This window comes from Onychostoma macrolepis, chromosome 01, assembly GCF_012432095.1.
Source record: "Onychostoma macrolepis isolate SWU-2019 chromosome 01, ASM1243209v1, whole genome shotgun sequence".
Lineage (NCBI taxonomy): Eukaryota > Metazoa > Chordata > Actinopteri > Cypriniformes > Cyprinidae > Onychostoma > Onychostoma macrolepis.
This window is the reverse complement of record NC_081155.1, coordinates 31,514,846-31,536,714: the sequence shown is the minus strand read 5'-3', so window position 1 is coordinate 31,536,714 and position 21,869 is coordinate 31,514,846. Positions and strand designations below refer to the sequence as shown.

General features: G+C 35.8%; 2 protein-coding genes across 2 annotated transcripts; one reads left to right on the top strand and one right to left on the bottom strand.

Annotated features, from left to right (window-relative positions):
* Positions 1 to 19: 19 nt before the first annotated feature.
* gtf2e2 (general transcription factor IIE, polypeptide 2, beta) lies at positions 20 to 16,116 on the top strand. The gene is made up of 8 exons (XM_058776127.1): positions 20 to 186; positions 1,203 to 1,366; positions 13,293 to 13,384; positions 14,076 to 14,183; positions 14,720 to 14,902; positions 15,285 to 15,378; positions 15,469 to 15,584; positions 15,717 to 16,116. The coding sequence occupies exons 2-8, from the start codon at positions 1,204 to 1,206 to the stop codon at positions 15,834 to 15,836; spliced, it is 876 nt and encodes a 291-aa protein (XP_058632110.1). The 5' UTR covers positions 20 to 186; position 1,203; the 3' UTR covers positions 15,837 to 16,116.
* On the bottom strand, positions 3,045 to 7,680 carry smim18 (small integral membrane protein 18). The gene is made up of 2 exons (XM_058776153.1): positions 6,048 to 7,680; positions 3,045 to 3,581 (listed from the first exon to the last, which is right to left on the bottom strand). Exons 1-2 carry the CDS (start codon positions 6,206 to 6,208, stop codon positions 3,368 to 3,370), a joined length of 375 nt encoding a protein of 124 aa, XP_058632136.1. The 5' UTR covers positions 6,209 to 7,680; the 3' UTR covers positions 3,045 to 3,367.
* Positions 16,117 to 21,869: the final 5,753 nt, after the last annotated feature.

Below are 21,869 nucleotides of genomic sequence, written 5' to 3'. Positions count from 1 at the left end.
TAAAAACGAAGAAGAAGAAACTGGTTCTTCCGCAGGAAATTCATGTAGTCGAAGCATCGCTAGCATTCTGTGATAAGCTTCCCATTTAGCGTCTTCACTAAGTTGACAGCATATGGTCACTGAAAATAATATTTAAGCTTTAGCTGAACTGTTTCTCTCTGAGAGAGAAGGCAGTGAGATATTCAGGTAACGCTCAGAACTACTTCATTAAATTGCGGATGTGTTGCTGCATGTTTTATGTGATGTAACGTTAACATGTTTCTGGCTTATTTGTTATTAGCGGACATTGTGATTTATTTATTTGAATGTTACTTATTTTGAATGTCTTTTGAAATATAAAAGTTTACACGTTTTAGATATTTAATATCCACTCGGCGTTGACTGTAGACTTCCATCTGGCCTCAAATATCTCTACTAGACTGTGCATTAGACTACTTTCATCTCTCGTCTTTAGATGAGAGACAATGGTTACACAGTTGACATCCACCTCTATCTATATATTATAGTTATATAATAAAATTCTTTATAAACCTAAAAAAGTGTTTGTTTTTAAGGGAATTAGTTTGACCACCAGATATTTAATGAAAACCAGCCAACGTATCTAACGTTACCGTATATCTGGAAACTGGCTGATTATGATTATGACTTTACTATTATAGGTACTATAATAAAAAATTAAAAATGTGTCTAAACCATTGTCAGGTAGTGTATGTCATCTCAGCAAATGTTATGGTTCTGTTTTCAATTGGTAGTTTAATAGTGCATTGATTTGTGGATATATTTTGTCATGTTTTCAAGGATTTGTTTTTATAGTTTTGGCTTGCTCCACACTAGTCAAACAAGCCAAACCTGCTGTAGCATTTGCATGATGTAGAGCAGGGATAGTCAACTTCGGTCCTGGAAGGCCAGTGTCCTGCAGAGTTTAGCTCCAACACTTATCAAACACACCTGCTTGTAACTTTCTAGTGATCTTGAAGACATTGATTAGCTTCTTCGGGAGTGTTTGATTAGGGTTGGAGCTAAACTCTGCAGGACACCGGCCCTCCAGGACCGAAGTTGCCTATCCCTGATGTAGAGCCTTGCTTTACTAAATTGCTAGCATTATTTATAATGCCATTTAAAATGAATAAATTCATTTATATACATTTATGAACACTCAAAGTCAGTTGAATCAAATGATTGACTGTGTTGTATGTGTCTAGGATGGATAAAGCTCTGCTGAGAGAGCGAGAGCTCTTTAAAAAGAGAGCTCTGTCCACTCCTGTAGTTGAGAAGAGACCAGCAACCTCTGAGGCTTCTGGATCCTCCAAGAAGAAAAAGAGCAAACCAGACAGAGAGACGTCGTCATCCTCCAAAAACAACACAGGTCAGAGAGTAGTAATGTTATTTCTTTTTCAAATAAATGCTGTTCTTTTGAACTTTCTATTCATCAAAGAATTGAACCATGAATCAAAGAAAATGAATCATGGTTTCTGCGAACATATTAACTATTTATCAACTGTTAATAAATAATGAATGTTTTTTGACTGCCTAATCAGCATTTCTAAACCATTACACTTATGTTTTTGGAAGATGCTCAAACATTACCAATATAACAAAAAAATAGCTGAAGCTGCTTGCACTAGGACTTCATTGCTTTTGGGAGCCTGATGCGTTTCAATCTGATTTGCTGAAGTACTTTTCTAAAATGAAAGCATCCTCATATCAGCATATCTTCACTTCTCATCCTGTTTAAAGTAAAACCAGTGTCAACAGCTAGAATGACATTTAGGATTCGTAATGTCAGTGAGCCTAACAACAGTACATTTTGATTGGAGATGGCCTGATATTACCCTTTTGATATAGAAAGTTGTTTAATTGTTTGATAAGAAATACGCAGAACAGATTTAATTATTAAAGACAATATTATTAATAATAGTAACACTAATGATTGCTGTTATATTTATGCTAAGTTGTTTTTGCAGTCTGAATTTTTGCCATGTTTGTTTTGGGTTTTAAATTTAGAGTTGCATAAGTTGTTTTAAAAGTTGAGTAATTACCCCGACTATGTATTTTAAAAAGTGACTATACCTGTGAATATTCTGTTGCTGGGTGCTTTATTTTGGAGCCCTACCAAAAGGTGCTGTTTATCGGTACAAAATATTAATAAAACCAATAACCAGCCATGTTGAAAATTCTGAATATCATTAAAAAAAATAAATCATTACATTATCAGTCTTTATCAGTGTTTTAATATTTGGGGGCTGTCGTTGAATAAATGGTTAGAGAGTCGGACTTGTAACCCGAAGGTCGTGGGTTCGAGTCTAAGGTCCGGCAGGGATTGTCGGTGGGGGGAGTGAATGTCCAGCGCTCTCTCCACCTTCAATATCACGACTTAGGTGAGACCTTGAGCAAACCCCCAACTACTCACCGGGCACCACAGCATTGGCTGCCCATTGCTCCGGGTGTGTGTTCACAGTGTGTGTGTGTGTGTTCACTTCTCACTGCTGTGTGTGCGCGCACTTGGATGGGTTAAATGCAGAGCACAAATTCCAAGAATGGGACACCATACTTGGCCACACGTCACGTCTTGTCTTTTCCTTTCCTTTCCTTGTGTATTTTAGGCCAGTAATACTGCCTTATTAATGGTGTAGTACTTGTATCAGAGGCCTGTTTCTGCTCATTTTTGAGCATGTAGACAGATTTAAATTTACTGTTAGCAGCTGAAGATATCTTCTGTGACCCTGATGGGAACCACACATTTCTCATGCTTATATGATTTTTTTTTATTATATAATTTTAAGTACACAATTTTAAGGCATTGCAAAGATGCAATAATTGGCCTTTAATGTGCTTCTTGATGTAGATAGAACTATTATTATTCACATATTAAATCTCACCTAAAAGTGAATGTAAACATACAAACATTCCCTTTACTTCAAACGTAGTGTGTGCTATTTGTTTTAAGTAGTAGAATCATAATGCATGTAGAATATTAATTCTGTAATACTGATATATAAACTTATTCATCCCACACAAAGGGAAAAATTCATGTAAACACGTCAAAAAATACAACAGTTTTATGTAGTCATCACACAATAGCACTGGAATACTGAATGCAGACTATAAGGAGACAATAAGCAAACAAGCAAGTTTTTCCCTCTCTTTCTGGTCTAAATCTCATGTAATATTTTAAGCCATGGAGACACCTGTGCTGTGTATTGCTGTTGGAGCTAGTGGGAGTAGAGTGCTTCTGTCTCTGTATGTGTCTGGCGTGTTTTAAGGGACTCCAATCTGGTGAAGAGCTCCGTCCAAATCTGCAGCCTTTTCCACCGATCTACTGTTGTGGCTCCTATGGAGACCGTGTCCGCTGTCACCATGGTTACAACTAAACCACCTCGTCGTGCTGGCGGCGCAGGTCACGAACGGTTTTAGTTTTGGTGAAGCAGCCGCAGTCCAGCAGCTCATAGAGGAATGCCAGTGTGGCGAGGGAGAGGATGGTGAGGATGAAGAGGAGGAGGATGATGAAGCAGGCAACATTCCAGCCGTCGTGAAAGGGATAGATCTGCTGGATCAGAGCAGAACTGCTGGACATGTTCATACTGCAAAGACACCAATAAATACAGTCAGTTATTAAAGAGGAAGATGAGCAATGGGAAAAAGATTGAGTGTGGGTAGGAATAAAGATGGAGGGAGGGTGATTGTCAGATTGAATGGCAATTTCTTCATACTGCTCTGTGCTTCTTTGTGGTGTTGATGGAAAAAGGACATACATTAGAGCATGTTGAAAGTCACAGTTTTTTTCATACAGTGCTTTAGCTGTCAATCAGACATCTTTGTTCGTTACATTGCAACCCACTCTTTTTGAGAATCTTGCAGCATTAGTTTAGTTTTTCAGTACACCATGTTAAGTTAAAGAGAGTTTAATTCTAGTTTGATCACCCGTGTCTTTGTCACCCATGCTTCTGTTACACTCCATCTAGCTGTTTTTTTAATCACAGGATCACACCTAGTTAGAAATATAAATGTCTTATTGGGATCAGGTTAACCCAAAATCAGAATAATTATTCATAAGCTGATTATTTGGTTGTTTTCTTGAAAAACATTTAGATTTGCATGAATAATAGAAAGGCCGTGAAGTATTCTCATAAAATCTACTATTTGTGGTAATGCATATATATATATATATATATATATATATATATATATATATATATATATATGAGAATAATTTTTATAATTTTTGTTTTAAATAATTATTTTTAATTCAGTATAAGCTATTTTTAGATTCATGCATTTAAAAATGACACTACCATTCAAAAGTTTGGAGTTGGATTTTTTAATATTAATGAAAGAAGGCTCTTATCCTTTCAAGGCTGTATTTATTTAATAAAAAAAAAAAAAAAAAAAAAAAATATATATATATATATATATATATATATATATATATATATATATATATATATATATATATATATATATATATATATATAATATAAATTTTACAACAGTAAGCAGCAGTTCTATGTTAATATATTTTAAAATGTCAATTTATTCCTGTTACTGCAAAGCTGTATTTTTAGCAGTGTCACATGATTATTCAGAAATCATTCTAATATGCAGATTTGGTGCTCAAGAAATAGTTCTTATTTTTATCGCTGTTGAAAACGGTTGTGTGGCTACATATTTTTGTGGAAACCATGATGTATGTTTCTTTGACGCATTGCAAATTCAAAACAGCATAATTACTTTTTGTAACAAGTCCTTTACTGTCAATTTGATGTATTTAATGCACTCTTGCTGAATAAAATTAATTTCTTGAAAAAAAATAAAACTAATCTTACTGACCCCAAACTTTTGAATGGTAGTGTACTTTGATAGGTTCAAATATTCCTTGCCAAACACTTGTTATATTAGCCCAAAAAGCATGTACAGATATAAGAAACTACAGCTTTCAGAAATGTAGTATAATCCAGGCAGTTTTAGCATCCTATTTTCAGTCTACTTTGGTTTGGGATGGACTAATCCTAATCTTGAATATTATGTAGGACAAATAGTATGCAAAATGCAATGGTGCTATACTAGAGAAATGAATTGAGATGAATCAGCTGACCTAGTTTGCTTGAGTGGACATTGTGTGTGTTGTGTAGGTTTAGACCACAGTGGAAGATAACGTACAACACATTCTATCATAGCTTTAGGCTTAGATCATTTGATATTCTTATATGGTGCTTTAAGTTCATTCTGATGATCTATGGTTTTCTGTATTACATATGTCACTAAAGCAGGATCTGTGCGCATCAGGAATGCAATTGTAGGTGTAATTAGGTTAACCGTAACATGAGCCATGCGAAAGCATTTCTCATGCGTGTCTGATTGTGCACTACAGGAATACAGCTTCACTTTCGATCCAGCCATGACTCACAGAAGAGAGTTCCTCCATTGCCAGAGAGATTTAAACTACTTTTCACATTCAATTATTCAACGTTTTTTATTTTTATTAAAAAAAATAATAATTTTAAAGACCTGGTCTTGTGACCTTAGATTAACTCTTGTAGACTCCCCTATAGACAAACACAGTCTCGTCTGAAACAGACAGATGGCTCCTGCTAGTCCTGCTTTCCAGAGACCCCCACCCCAAGCATCTTTTAGTATGGTGCTACCAATCTTTCAAGCCCTTTCACAATGTTTGTCTCTTTTGAGAGTTATAGATGCTAATGAATGAGATTTTCTTGTTACATTTTCAGTGCAGAATCTATTTGATGCTCTGTGGCGTAATGATGCAGAATTGCACAGTCTTGATCCTGCATGTGTGTGTGTGTGTGTGTGTGTACAAGTAACATTTCCGACCAAGATCTGATGCTTGGATTACCTTTTATATGTTTGTGACACAATATGTGCGCACATTTTAATTATGGTCGCACAGCTTTATCATGCATATTCTCAATATGAGGAGTCAATTACTAAAGGAATCCATTGACGTTTATATAAAACAGAGCTGGTGGTGTTTTAGTCTTTATGAGAATAATTTTGCATGGTGTTGTGTGATTTATAAAAGCAGGACGTACCTGGGTGTGAGTGTCTGGTATGCAGGGTGATGGAGCAGCCTCTTGCTCGTCTGTGTGTTATCTTTCTTGCCGCTTACACTCTCTCTCTCTCTCCCCCTGCCCCACCTTAATCTGGAACTGTGTATTGCACTGGCTGTTCTGAGTCTCTGCTTTGACACCATTGGCTGGCTGTCATGTCTTTCAAAGCATCAGCCATCCAACCTACTGTAACGCATCTGCTCTCAGCATTAGGTCCCGCCCACACAATGAATCATTCATGAGTCAGTGCCAATATGCGGCTGAGACTGGCTGTACTCCAGTTGCCAGGGTTTGAGAGCAGGGTGTGGAGGAGGAAGAGGATGTGATGCTAGAGCTATATTCACTGAGGAGATTATTATTTTACAAGGATCTTGAGATAGAGAAAACTATGGATGAAAGCAGGATGAGCTCTGACAATCAAAAATAAAATGTGAAGTATGATGTTATTGCTTGTCCAGGTTTGCATTAGTTTCAAGTAGAGCTGGGAGATAATGATCATGATTAAACTTTTCATATCAGTCGATATTGATAATTATCTTAATAAATGACAAATTTTAATGCTTTCAAGTTTAAAGGCAGATTTTGTTCTCCTGAGTGAAAGTTGTAGAAAGAACATGACAAACTTACCAAACAGGTGAACATTTCACAAATATGAGGTACAATATTCAGAGCACTTATAATATCAAAATATGCATGAATAAACTTAAGTATAATCCTTTTTCCTTAACAAAATATGGGTGAACATGTTCTAATGGGTGATATTGTTTTAAATCATGAAACAGGTTTTTGTTTCCTGACTTTGACACGATGCAGATGTAATTAACAAAAACAATGACATCTATAAAATTTGTTTTTACAACCTCATATTAGGGTAAAAATGTAAATATTCTGTAAATATTCCAAGTTTCAGTAAGGATTCTACTTTTAAAATGAGCCATTGGTAAAACCACACATAGCACCTCACTACTATGGTAAAATGTAACCATATGGTTTCTATAGTATTTGCATGAAGAACAGTAGCCTAAATACATTTAGTATAAAAACAAATGCTATGGCTTAATAACCATTACTCCTTTCATGTTTAATGCATGTCTACATTAATAATATAATAAAATGCCATATCCCACTTTTCAGTGAGCTTTATGTAATATTATTTACTACAGTAATTGTTTTGCTAGAAATTAAATTAAAAGTTGAAAAAGTTGTTCAGAAACATTGGAACTCAGTTTGTTTAAATCACAGCGTTCGCTATTTTATTGTCACAGAATCAAATACAAAGGATATCAAAGGGAGCGTAGGATACATCTATGCATCCTTCAAAAATTGATCAGATGGACAGGATGTGACACGATCATAGGATTCTGACGAGCCTTGATACCTTCCTACCTCTGTATGCTGCCTGCAGAGGCAGCATTTTTAGCTTTCAGACGCAGCATAAAAATAGCAGCTTTAGATAATGATTTTTTTTTTGTATAAGCAACCAGTCATCTCTGATTTGTTTCACTAACCTTTAGTGCTCAAAAAAGTTGCTTCATTTTGAGACCTCACTGAAAGTAATGAGAACTTGCACTCACAACAACTGAGTGTTTTAAACAATTTATTAAAAGAACCAGCTCATTTTTTTTTGAGAGCCAGACTGTACTGGTTGTGCTGTATGTTTATTTTTGTGTACAACCCACAGGGACATCTCAGTAGAAAAAGGTGTTACTTTGCCATTATTTTGCAGTACACAGTCTTTAAATTATGATTTGAATAGGACTGCAAGCTTGTATTAACTCAACTCTAATGTGTGTGAAATACTAAATGTGTGTGGCATCTAAATTTGTATCTTAATATAACTGAGTATTGTTCACTGCCTAGTTACACTGGCGATGAAATATATAATGTGTATATGTACAATATCTCACAGAAGTGAGTACACCCCTCACATTTTTGTAAATATTTTATTATATCTTTTCATGTGACATCACTGAAGAAATGACACTTTGCTACAGTGTAAAGTAGTGAGTGTACAGCTTGTATAACAGTGTAAATTTGCTGTCCCCTCAAAATAACTCAACACACAGCCATTAATGTCTAAACCGCTGGCCACAAAAGTGAGTACACCCCTAAGTGAAAATGTCCAAATTGGGCCCAAAGTGTCAATATTTTGTGTGGCCACCATTATTTTGCAGCACTGCCTTAACCCTCTTGGGCATGGAGTTCATCAGAGCTTCACAGGTTGCCACTGGAGTCCTCTTCCACTCCTCCATGATGAAATCACGGAGCTGGTGGATGTTAGAGACCTTGCGCTCTTCCACCTTCCGTTTGAGGATGGCCCACAGATGCTCAACAGGGTTTAGGTCTGGAGACATGCTTGGCCAGTCCATCACCTTTACCCTCAGCTTCTTTAGCAAGACAGTGGTCGTCTTGGAGGTGTGTTTGGGGTAGTGTTGTCACGGTACCAAAATATCAGTATTCGGTACCGATACCAGTGAAAATCCACGGTTCTCTGTACCAATTTCGGTACCACATGCTAATTAAAAAACACACTATTTTTAATAATAAAGTCAAACAAAAATAAAATGTACAAAAATCAATGCCATTCTTTATACTTATTTAAATTGTGTTTCAAGTTTTTCCGCAAGTACCGTTTACTGTTTTTCATACTTTTATTAAAGTTTCACCCAAATTTAATTTGTCTTTTAATTAATGAAATTTAAACACCTTTTTTTTTTTTTTTTGGTAAATAAAGGGGATTTACTATTAAAATTAAAATATGGAAGAAATATTGTTTGATTATTTCTTTAAAAATATATATATTTTTTTTCAACAGTAGTAATATCACATTCTACTAAATAATAGTAATATATTTCTGGCACAATGTCTTTAAGATAAACTTTTATTTTGACGGGTTGCCGTGAATACCTTTTAAAATTTCTGTGTGTAGCTATATGATATGACTCTGGTTTTACTCAAATGAAATGGTAAAATGCTCGTGAAGTGACTCTCAGAGCAGTTCTGTAGATGTTGTTTATGTATTTATGTCCTCATTGAGACGACAGATGCAGAAATCACCACGAGCGTCACGCGTGCTTCAGTGTGTGTGTGCCATTCATTCATTCATTCACACAGAGACTCGCAGAACATGCGGGATTCATATCTGAATCTTGTCGCGATTTGATTTAAGTGCAATGACCTACTTTTGATTAATTCATCCAAACTTTGACAAATTTCGTGACATTCCATGCTAAACTGTAAATTCCATTTTTATAACTGGATTCCGAGATTCCGTCCGCGTTTTCTGCATCGCGGAAATCATAGGGCCGTACGCATCAATAACCGGGTTGACCGGGTACTCGGTACCACCGGTAGTTAAAAAAACCTGGTACCGTGACGTTTTCATTTTTTTTAGTACCGACTTGGTACCGAAGTACCGGGTCTTTTGACAACACTAGTTTGGGGTCGTTATGATGTTGGAATACTGCCCTGCGGCCCAGTCTCCGAAGGGAGGGGATCATGCTCTGCTTCAGTATGTCACAGTACATGTTGGCATTCACGATTCCCTCAATGAACTGTAGCTCCCCAGTGCCAGCAGCACTCATGCAGCCCCAGACCATGACACTCCCACCACCATGCTTGATTGTAGGCAAGACACACTTGTCTTTGTTCTCCTCACCTGGTTACCGCCACACACACTTGACACCATCTGAACCAAATAAGTTTATCTTGGTCTCATCAGACCACAGGACATGGTTCCAGTAATCCATGTCCTTAATCTGCTTGTCTTCAGCAAACTGTTTGTGGGCTTTTTTGTGCATCATCTTTAGAAGAGGCTTGCCTTTGGGACAACAGCCATGCAGACCAATTTGATGCAGTGTGCGGCGTATGGTCTGAGCACTGACAGGCTGACATGAGGTGCCATGTTGAACTTCCAGTGACCAGTATGAGAGAGTGAGAGCAATAACACCAAATTTAACACACCTGCTTCCCATTCACACCTCAGACCTTGTAACACTAACGAGTCACATGACACCAGGGAGAGAAAATGGCTAATTGGGCCCAATTTGGACATTTTCACTTAGGGGTATACTCACTTTTGTGGCCAGCGGTTTAGACCTTATAAAATATGGGTAGTTGACAAATAAAAATTGGAATGTTCTATGGTGTGACATGGCAAAAATGTAGAAGAAAAAAAAACCATACAAATAACATGAGAAAAATGTATTTTCATTCTTAGTTACAAATAGCATGAGAGCGGTTGATCTTCAATGTTAGAGGTTGTTTTTTTTTTTATATATACACATACACAACCCGAATTCCGGAAATGTTGGGACGTTTTTTAAATTTGAATAAAATGAAAACTAAAAGACTTTCAAATCACATGAAACCAGTATTTTATTCACAATAGAATTTAGATAACATAACAAATGTTTAAATGGAGAAATTTTACACTTATCCACTAGGGGTGGGAGAAACAAACGATTCACCTAACTATCGCGATACTTTTTAAAACGATTTAAAAATCAATTGGTTTTGTGTGACGATAGTTGTGTGACATCAAAGTACCGCGAGGGCGATTCGAAAGCATGCGGAGCCGTCATTAGGCTATATACAGTATACATCAGTGGGAGCAGTCTGTTCTCTGTAGCTCTCGCGGTGTTTTGTCATACAACGATCGTTCTGCGTGCGCAGTGCCGCTGCATTAGATGACGTTATATACGTTTCAAGCCGGCACGAGAAAGCAAAACTATGACTGAGGCAGAGGATCAAACCTCTTCCAGAATTCTTTCTGCACCTTTCATGTTTTGAATCCCAAGTGTGGAAACACTTGGGCTTTTACACACTGTCTGGAAAACATGACTAACGGTATACAAAGAAACATAGCACTTTATTTTATTTCAGAAAGTATTTTTCTACTCATTTTGTTAAACATTTGACTGTTATATTCATGTGCAAGTTCAGGGTTTTTGTACTTTGGAGTGATGCATTGTTTTTGTTAATATGACTCATCATATACAGTCTATTTTAAGGGTATAATCAAGTATTTCAACTTTTTCCCACGGTCTAGAGTTAAAAACAACAAACAAAAATCGCAACACATAGCAATATTGAATCGTAAAACTTGTAGAATCGAAATTCTTAAAAATCGCAATGAATATCGTATCAGCACCCAAGTATCGTGATAGTATCGAATCGGGAGGTAGGTGTATCATCCCATCCCTATTATCCACTAAATGAGCTCAAGTGGATGCTGCACACTGGTGGTGGTTGAGGAGACCCCCACAGCAATACACAAAGCGCTATATAAATGCTTCATTCATTCATTGAAATTACTAAATGGACCCATGAATACTTCCAGAAACCACTGTTGGTAAACCCAATCCGCCGTGCCATCTGCAGATGCCAACTAAACCGCTGTCATGCAAAAAGGAAGCCATGTGTGAACATGGTCCAGAAGCGCCGTCGTGTCCTGTGGGCCAAGGCTCATTTAAAATGGACTGTTTCAAAGTGGTAAAGTGTGCTATGGTCAGTCGAGTCCAAATTTGACATTCTTGTTTGAAATCACGTGTCCTCCGGGCTAAAGAGGAGGGAGACCTTCCAGTGTGTCATCAGCGTTCAGTTCAAAAGCCAGCATCTCTGATGGTATGGGGGTGCACAAGTGCATACGGTATGGGCAGCTTGCATGTTTCGGAAGGCACTATGAATGCTGAAAGGTTATATGAAGGTTTTAGAGCAACACATGCTCCTCTCCAGACGACGTGTATTTCAGCAGGACAATGCAAAACCACATTCTGCAGCTATTACAACAGCATGGCTTCATAGTAGAAGAGTCCGGGTGCTGAATTGGCCTGCCTGCAGTCCAGATCTTTCACCTATAGAGAACATTTGGTGCATCATTAAACGAAACATAAGTCAAAGATGACCACAAACTCTTCAGCAGCTGGAAACCCATAGCAGGCAAGAATGGGATCAAATTCCAACACCAAAAATCCAGAAACTCATAACCTCGATGCCCAGACATCTTCAAACTGTTTTAAAAAGAAGAGATGCTACACCATGGTAAACATGCCCCTGTCCCAATTATTTTGAGACCTGTAGCAGGCATCAAATTTGAAATGAGCTCATTTTGTTCGTAAAATTTGTAAAATTTCTGTTTAAACATTTATGTTATCTATGTTCTATTATGAATAAAATATTGGCTCATGTGATTTGAAAGTCTCTTAGTTTTCATTTTATTAAAATTTTAAAAACGTCCCAACATTTCTGGAATTCAGGTTGTGTGTATATGCATGTATGTAAAAAGATATAAACTTTTGTTTAATAAAGTAATTCTTTTTTTTTAATCCCTTTAGAGACATTTCCGTGACAGACCGCTCACATGAAACAGATCCTCAAATACAAACATACACGATCATTTCAGTAATTAAGCATAAAATATAACCATTTATGAGCATCAAATATGCATGGTGTTGCTCAAAAGATGTACCCAGACAAAATGCAAAATATGTGAACAATTTACAGCAGCTTATGCTTAAGAATGCATAAATAACTAGCATTCCACATAGCATGCAGCTGTTGATATCATGTTGTTTCTGAGCTCAAAGATATAAAATACATAGCAATAACAAACAAGCTGAGCAAACAAGTGATAAGTTTCTGAAATGAATGTTTAATATTTATGCTGTTTACCTAGAGAAAAATTATTTCAACAATTTCACCATTATTAATAACAGAACAGCTCTTTTATTGTTGTTATACTGCTATATATTCCTACATCACACTTATTTTATACGTTTATTATTCATACAGAAGACTGTTTTGCTATCATGCATGTGAAAACTGTTTTGTCAGAGGTTTTTCTTTGCATTAGAAAAAGCGTTGTCAAATGGATTACATCAAACGAATGAATTAAGGGATCTGAATGGCCAGAGTGGTTTTTCTCTTTGCACTTTGTCAGAATAGACATTTTGTTGCCGTTTTGTTTTGCTTTTTCATTTCACTCTTGTTTTTTGGTTTTTAGTAAGAAAGTGTCTGCTGACAGCAGAAAGAATTGTAAATGGTGTGGAATATAACTGCCAGAAACTAACTTTGTGTTAGTAAAAAGCATGTGTGTTATTACTTTTGTTGTTTGAAAGGATTGGTTATAGTAGTTCTGCATTAATAGCCTATTAGTTGCAGCACTTACTTATTATAGTCTCTTTTCTCTTCTTCTCTTGTTGTTTTTGTTCTCTTTTCATTGTTCAGATCCCAGCAATGGCTCCTTCAATCTCAAAGCACTTTCTGGGAGTTCAGGATACAGATTTGGAGTTTTGGCCCGAATTGTCAACTACATGAAGGTAATATGAAAATACACACATTTCCACAGTTCAATGGTCTGTTCAACAAGCAAGCATTTGCTGCAGTGTCTGTCAATTGTCATTTTTCTTGCTGCTTTATAATATTCCCCATCTCACATTAGTGCACATCACAGACTGATCTTTATTTGAGTGTTACGGTTTCCTTTAACTCAAAAAAGAGATTTCTGGGATTTAGAATGCAAAACAGAATACAATTTCCACAGGATGACCCATGGGAATGAAATTATCATGAGCTTGAGCAATCCTCACTATCATTAAACACGTGCTCCCTGGAAAATGCCTTCTCATCTCAGCACGTCTATTGTACAGATATTGTGATTTAAAATGAGGATTTCTTCTGATCGTTTGTGAAGGTTTTCATGTTGTAACGGACAAAAGGGACTGAAACAGTTTTGCCAAACTCTCCTAACAACAGTTTCTCCACCTGACCTGAATAAACACTATGTAAAAATTTTGCACTGTGACTAATATGCATTGTCAGAGTCATGTTACAGTTGTGTTTTTTTTTTTTTTTTGTCAGTCTTGGCAGTTCCCCAAAGTGAAATGATGTACTCTCTCTAACATGACAGTAATTAAAGGTTGTCAGGCTGTAATCCGCAGATGTAGCAGTGACGCATTTAAACTCTCTTTTTACATCTCATCTCTTTGTCTTTGTCTTTTTCTTTTTCAGACAAGGCACCAGAGAGGTGATACTTATCATCTGACTCTGGATGAAATTCTGGATGAGACCAAGCTGCTGGACATTGGCATGAAGCAGAAACAGTGGCTTATGAGCGAGGTGTGTGTGTGTGTGTGTGGGCATGAGAGAAAGACATTTGGTCTCATTCACTAATAATTGTTTGTTTTATTTATTTATTTTTTATTATTAAGTTATCATTTTACTTTTAAATTTTTTTTGTCTTATTCTTTTTTTTTTTTTTTTTTTTTTATTCTTTGTTTTAGTTTGTTTTACAGAAGAAAAAAACGTGTCTTGTGTTTCCTTGGTGTAGTATGGTAATGCATGTTGTCTGTAGTAACAGCTGGACTTCCACTGATTGCAGAATTTGTAAAAATATACTTTGCATGTAGATGGTACTTGAATTAGGTGGTAGGAACATTTCTTATTTGATTTACATATGGTTCCGGGGACATGTGTTAATATAATTCACATATTACAATTTGTTTTGACCACAGAATGCCATTGATTTGACCACAGATTGCCCGATCAAAGTCATATGTTCCTGGGAGCCATGCACTAACGCACAATATTTTTCAAGGGCAAGAGACGCATTAAAAAAAAAAAAAGGAAATCTAAATCTTTCTCCCTCCCTCCAGGCATTAGCAAGTAATCCTAAGATTGATGTGCGGGAAGGGAAATATGCCTTTAAACCCAAGTATCATCTGAAGGATAAGAAAGCTCTGCTAAGACTACTGGACAAACACGATCAGCTGGGACTAGGAGGAGTGTTACTAGACGATGTTGAAGAGGGTCTACCCAACTCAGCCAAGGCTATTAAGGTAACATACTTTTAGCATTCTTTTTTTTTTTTTTTTTTCATTTTCCTATTAAAACACAGATGGAAGATTTTCTAGATGGTACATTTAAAGCATCAGGTACACAGAAACTTCAGAATGTTCTGAGGCATCATTATGCAGATGTACTGTGATTTTTATTTTTTCAGATAGTCTTTTTAGCACCTAATTTGCATATAATATTTATTTCAAAGTAATTCATCTGCCAGCTGATTTTCTGTATTTAATGTGTAGTTGTCAGTAAGAAAGAAGCTAATTAGCTTTTTAGGGCCCGAGCACCGATGGTGTGAGGACCCTATTGGAATTGCTCCGTTTCTTATTGTTTAAGAGTTGAAATACTTAATTTTGTTTTGTTTATTTTGTTCAGGCACTTGGGGATCAGATTATATTTGTGACCAGGCCAGATAAGAAGAAGGTTCTTTTCTACAATGACAAACACTGTCAGTTTGTTGTTGATGAGGGTGTGTGACGATCATTATTATATAATATAAGAAGTGTTCTGGTAATTTAGGTGGAGCTTCATGGTAATGTCAGTGTCATTCATTCTCCAGAGTTCCAAAAGCTGTGGCGCAGCGTTCCTGTTGATTCCATAGATGAGGAAAAGATTGAAGAGTACCTGAAGAAACAGGGCATATCGTCCATGCAAGAGACAGGACCAAAGAAAATGGTGCGTTCTGTTTGTCACACACATGCAGATAAACAAACACAAAACACACTCCAGATTGGCTGGTTCATGCATATTTGTGTGGGAGTAAATGGTTGCTGTGAGGTTGACGTGATTTGTGTTTGGCTGTTGCAGACGCCCATTCAGAAGAGGAAGAAACCTGGAACGCAGAAAAAGAGACGGTTTAAGACTCATAATGATCATCTGAACGGAGTCCTGGAGGACTACTCTGAGGGAGTTCCCTCCAAGAAGTGACACACACATGCAGCTTTAAAGGCTCAAAGTGACGAGACTGATATCTGTGTGATGTTTGTATATCTGATCTAACGTCTTATTGCCAAAAACGTAAAGACATGCAGACACACACGCACACACACACACACACCTTAAAACTGTACTGAGTGACACGATTGTGATCGGATTGTAAATATTTCCTTTCCACTTTTATGTTTTACTTTTTGCTAGTGCTTTAAAAATGGACAATTAAGCTCTTCTTTTTTAGATCCAAAGATTAAACAAGAGCAATCAAAACACATACATTGTTTCCTTCAGAGTTATTTATGTATTAATATATTTATGTTTGGGATCAGTAAGATTTTTATTTTAATTTTTTTTTAAATGCGTCTCTCCTGCTCATCAAGGCTGCATTTATTTGATCAAAAATACAGAAAAAACAGTGATATTGTGAAATATTATTACAATTTAAAATAATGTTTTTTCTGTTTTAATATACTTTAAAATATAGTTTATTTCTGTGATGCAGCGCTGAATTTTCAGCATCATTACTCCAGTCTTCAGTGTCACATGATCCTTCTAAAATCATTCTATGTTGATTTTATAATCAGTGTTTCTCAGGATTTTTTGATGAATAAAAAGTTAAAAAGAACAGCATTTTTTCCAAATAGAAACCTTTCTAACAATTTAAGTATTTTCTATTGCTTTTTATCAATTTATCACATCCTTGCTGAAATAAGGTATTAATTCAGGATGCTATGATGAATATAATGTTAAAAAAACAGCATAATCTTATAAATCACTGTCTTTGCTGACTAAAAGTATTATTACTGACCCCAAAACTTTTCTACTTTATAGAACTTTATATTTATATTCATCAAAGAATCCTGAATTCTAGAATGATTTTCACCAAATATTAAGCAGCACAACTCTGCAATAACAGTGTTTCTTATATTTAAAAATGTTACTGTTTTCAGCGGTCTTGGTGAGAATAAGAGACTTCTTTTAAAAACGTTGAAACTTTTGAATGATATTGTATATTGTAAAAGCACAACAAAACAAAAAAATCTACATTTAAAAAAAAATGGCGCACAGGCATAATCTCTCACAGAAGAAAATACAAGGAAGACAAACTGGACTACATTTAAAACAACTTTCGTGGTTCAGAAAGATACTTTTGTAAAAGGTTGATGTCATTGTAAATGTTCCGATTCCGGTTGTGACATGGGTTGAAAACAGCAGAAATGCTTTGGATTATTTCTGTTTCTCTTAGGGATTTAGAAGTCCTTAGGAGCACTTCTAATCTGTTTAGGAGCTATTTTTAACATTACAATAATTTGTGAATTACTCAGATTAAAAATGTAGGAGTGCTAAAAGTATGAGTGACATACCCCTAATTTTAAAGAGTTGCTCCTAAATTTCCACATTAGCCTTTAGCCAATGTTTTTTTTGTTTTTTGTAAATATGACCCCTGGTCCATACTGGTCAGACAAGAAGAGCTTTCTAAAATAATCAGTTTGTTTTGTTCAGAATGAGAGTCCAAACAGCTGATAAAATCATCACAATAATCCACATGACTCCGGTCCATCAACTAACACCTTCTGAATCAAAAAGCTGTGTGTTTGTAATAAATCCATTAAAACTCCAATCTCTTGTTTCTGGCTAAAAGTCCTTTATTCGTAATATTGCATTCTTCAGAGAAAAAGCTGTCTGAGGACAGAAATGTCCATATGTAAGCTCCGTTTACAAGCGAAAACCGGTCTAAACAAATGTATTGGTGGATTTTGATGTGAGAGGACAACTGGAGATGGAAGGATTATGGATTATACTGTATGGATTATGGCAAATGTATTTTGACCAGACAAAATGGTTTAAAGTTAAAATACCTTAATGATGGATTTGTTTTTTAGAAACATGAAGGTTTTTTTACTTAACGGATGGACTGCAAACGTGGATTACTTGGTTTTTATCAGCTGTCGGCACCCATTCACTGCATTTAATCTGTTCTGACAAAGAAACAAACATCTACTTGGATGGCCTGTAGGGTGAGTCAATTTTTATTTTTAGGTTAACTGAAAAATAATAGCAATCATGAAATTGTGAATATTTAATCATTTAAGATCATTAAAACTTTTAATTGAAATGTCTATTTTATAGGTTTAACCATGCAGAATCAAAATCAAGTCCCCTGTTTGGTATCTTTGTAATGAGTAAATTCAAACTGCAAAACAAAATTCCTTTTCTGAAGAAACCTTGACCGTAAAAAGCAAACGATCGTTTTCTGCACCATACAGAAAAAAAATAGTATTTTCAAATGAATAGATGCACTTGATCAGAACACCTCTTGTTGCTAGGCACCTCTTGTCACGCATAAATGTGAGAGCGAACCGCTACGGTTCATGTCTTCAACTGAAGGTATTTAATGGTGGTTTTGATGGCTCTGCAAGGGTTCTGCTTTGTGTCAAACTGATAATGTGTATGTAGGCTGAAAGGTTTCATATAATACAAAGTCTTCATTTTCAAGGCCCAGGCTCAATAGAAAAAACACAATTGCTTTGATGTTTTGTTTGGAATATTCTGCCCTAAAATTATCCTGGAAGAAAATAAATGCTTTTGAAGATAATTTATCATTATTGAAATGTTAAAACCATTCTCATGTGGTCATTCAAAATAGTCAAATATTTCTCCCTGCTTACAACAATAAAGCAGTTTTACCTCCTTAGAATTATGGAAATGGATCTCCAGTTTATTAAATGTGATTTAATAAATGAAAATTAAATTACTGCAAGTTTTTGCGTTAAGACCAAATATGTCTTTTGGATTTCTGCACTTACCAGCAGTTTACCAAGGGGAACATTAACATGACTAAAAATTAGTGTACCTTGGTGCTTGCTGAGCCCTTCTGGATTTAAGAGCCTTGTTTATGGATCTGGTCTTGAAAATGAATAAATCAGTAGGAGTTATGTTTCTCCGTCTGTTAGAGCCTGGAGACCTTACTCGTGTACTGCAGTTGTGTTTAAGGATTTCTTAGAATTTTGTATTTATATAGAGGGGGATTTGTTGTTACATAAAGAAAATGTATGAGGTTGTCAATATCACACAAACAGAGTGGAGGAGCGAGGTGTGATAGTATTCATTATTTAGTTCAGTTGCTAAAAGCTTCTATTTCTGATTCAAGTCTTTCAAAACGGGTAAAACATCTTTAATTATTCATAAATATATTTAATTGCAGCTTGAGAGTTAGTTTACACAAAGGCAACTTGATAATTTTATGTATCTGTCTGTCTGTCTTTCTGCTAATACATTTTTTTTTAACTGCTGATATTTATTTCTGTTTTTTGTTTTCTTACAGTTGAGGTACCACATGAGGGCAAATTACAAGAAACCGATCTCGTCTTGTGCCGTACACACAGGGTTTATGTCCCTGGATGTTGTTTCTGTCTATTCTGATTATTTTAGAATAGATTTCGTTGTTGAACTTTCCCAATAGTGTGCAATTCCATTTGTTTTTGAAAGGAATTCTTTGTTCGCCATAGTCAGTCCTCATTAATGTGATAGCCAGAAAACCTTTTCTTTTTTTTTTTTTTAGTAAAAAGGGTAATGGCTTCATAACTCCTTTTCCAAGGCACTCATTAAAGGTGTCCAGTTTTACCTCCCCTAGTTTACAAAAGGAGTAATGTTACTGTACATTATAATGTTGCACAATGTTAAGTTTTAAACTGCAGAATTTGTTCATATCTTTATATGACCCAAAACTGTGTTTCATTTCTAAAATGTAAAAAAAAATGCACTTTTTTTTTTGAAGATGTTAGGTTTAGGTTTGCAACGTGGTGAAAGTCTGAGGAAGGTGAAAGAGAAGTCAGTGGAGAGACTTTACCGTTGCACTCACAGTAACCACATTTAAACTGGAACAACACATTCTACAATTCACTTTCCTTCCTTTTCATTCATCAAGTACCATCACATCCTCAGTTTGCCTTTGGTGGACATAGGTCCTTCGGGAAAATTGGATTTTGTAATAACAGATGTTGAATCCACTGTCATTTTTATGGCTCGTCTGAAAACATCAGATGCTATTTTCACTTGTATTTCTCTCTCACACTAGTTTTTTTCTGATTCTGAGATCAGAGTGAAATGGAAACTTTACTTCCTGTTTGTTGTCAGAGGTCACTTTCCACTACACTAGCCTTTCCAACCACATTCAGTGTTGAGACAGTCCTCATGTTTTGAAGCTTGAAATCAAATAATCCTAAATAATAATATTAAATAATATTATAATAAAAAATAATAAATGCATAACATAGGTTTTTATAAGGCAGACGTTCGTATTGTCTCACTAATTTGGCACCTTAGTGCCTTTAGATTTCATATTTTCATGGTTTTCAAATGCAACAATGAACATTGCAGAAATACATATTTGAAGTCTTTCAGTAAAAAGAATATAAAAATATTGTCAGTGCTGGGTTTCATCCTCATTAGTCACCATGCCAACAATCCCACAGCTGATTAACCCAAAATACTGGGGCACAAAGCACCGGTAATCACCACAGCAACGTTACCAGCATAGCAATGCAGACACACACTCCTGCACATGATCACACACACACACACACACGAGAAACAAACCAGTATGTCTTCTTCCTATAAAAGAAAAAAATTATCTTTAAGAGTCTGTCAGTAATGACAATGACCTAATCAACTTAACTGATGAATAATTTATGGTAGGTATTTTTTTTTAATATGATAAATGATAACGCATATACATAATTTTAGAAAGCAACAGTGACACTTTGATTAATGGATAGCCTATATTTGACAGTGCTTTCGTGAAGATTGTTTTGGAGCTAATCGCTCTGACGAATAATTGTGGTTTGCAGTTCGCTGAGTATAATTTTTAAATGTATTCGCACAAATATTAGGCTACTGCTGGCCAAATAACACTTAGCCTAGGCCAATATGAAATAAAATAAAATAAACAAACAGGATTAAAATAATAAAACAGAGAGACTAACAACGCATATATTACTAAACGTGCTGTCACATTACAAAATTTCGAATTTTCGTAATTTCAAACCAAGTAGCGATTTTCGCGCTATCAACTTGAGCACGAGCATTTCTATTAAGATAATTGTATGTCGCACTTTAACTCGCCTTAATTAGCAAGGGTCATTCAGAATGTGGAGAAGAACAGCTCACACGCTTTAAACTGTGACTTATTCTTCTTGAACTAAATCGGTTTGGGTGCGTTAAACACCTGCACGGTTGTGTCAAGAGCAGAACAATATCATTTACATATAATGCGCGTCTTTTGGACACCGGGTGTTTCCTCCTTGACCTTTCACACACACAACTTGACCTCTTTAAACGCAGAGATAGCTGTAGTCTCTCTACTGATAAGCTTCACATGTGTGTATGTTCCTTCCTGCTTTTAAAATAGGCTGTTAGTCATGAACTAATAATTCATCCCATTATAGGAAATGGTGGAAATGTTTTATGAGCTATGACATCCGGGTAATTGTGACCTGCCCTTAACTTAATATACAATACAAGGGTTAAACTGCCAGATACAATGTAAAACTGAGAAACAAACTCTCACACAAGAATCTGCTTAGCTATGTAAAAACCTAATATCACGTTTAAAAACTGTTGTTGATATTTTATTTAAAGTCTGACCGCAACTGTCGCGCATTTCGTGTCCACTTGGTGGCAGTGTTGCTGTTTTGCTGTTAAGAAGTTTGCGTTTGATACAAATGCCTGCATATAGGCTACTAAACAGTCAGTAGTAAACTCATCAAAACGGGATTAATTTGAAGGGGTAAAATGATATTGAACTAGTTTCTGTCCTACTACTCTTATCATTAACCTGTGTGTGCGCGTTACATTTGTGAGTAGTTTGTTGTTATGAGCTGACAAACATTGGAGTTCACATGTATGAATTTGTTGGATGTTTTTTCTTCACATGCTTCTAATGAATTAAGTAAAAATTAAACAATTCAAATTAAACACAACAACAAAAAAGTTATAAGAAAATATGCAGACACAAAATATGGGCCT

Coding starts and splice junctions, on each gene's coding strand:
- gtf2e2 (XM_058776127.1), top strand. CDS start 1,204: ATGGATAAAGCTCTGCTGAGAGAGCGAGAGCTCTTTAAAAAGAGAGCT. Junction 1,367..13,292: donor ATCCTCCAAAAACAACACAG/GTCAGAGAGTAG, acceptor TTCATTGTTCAG/ATCCCAGCAATGGCTCCTTC. Junction 15,379..15,468: donor TCAGTTTGTTGTTGATGAGG/GTGTGTGACGAT, acceptor TTCATTCTCCAG/AGTTCCAAAAGCTGTGGCGC.
- smim18 (XM_058776153.1), bottom strand. CDS start 6,208: ATGGTGTCAAAGCAGAGACTCAGAACAGCCAGTGCAATACACAGTTCC. Junction 3,582..6,047: donor TACCAGACACTCACACCCAG/GTACGTCCTGCT, acceptor GTGTCTTTGCAG/TATGAACATGTCCAGCAGTT.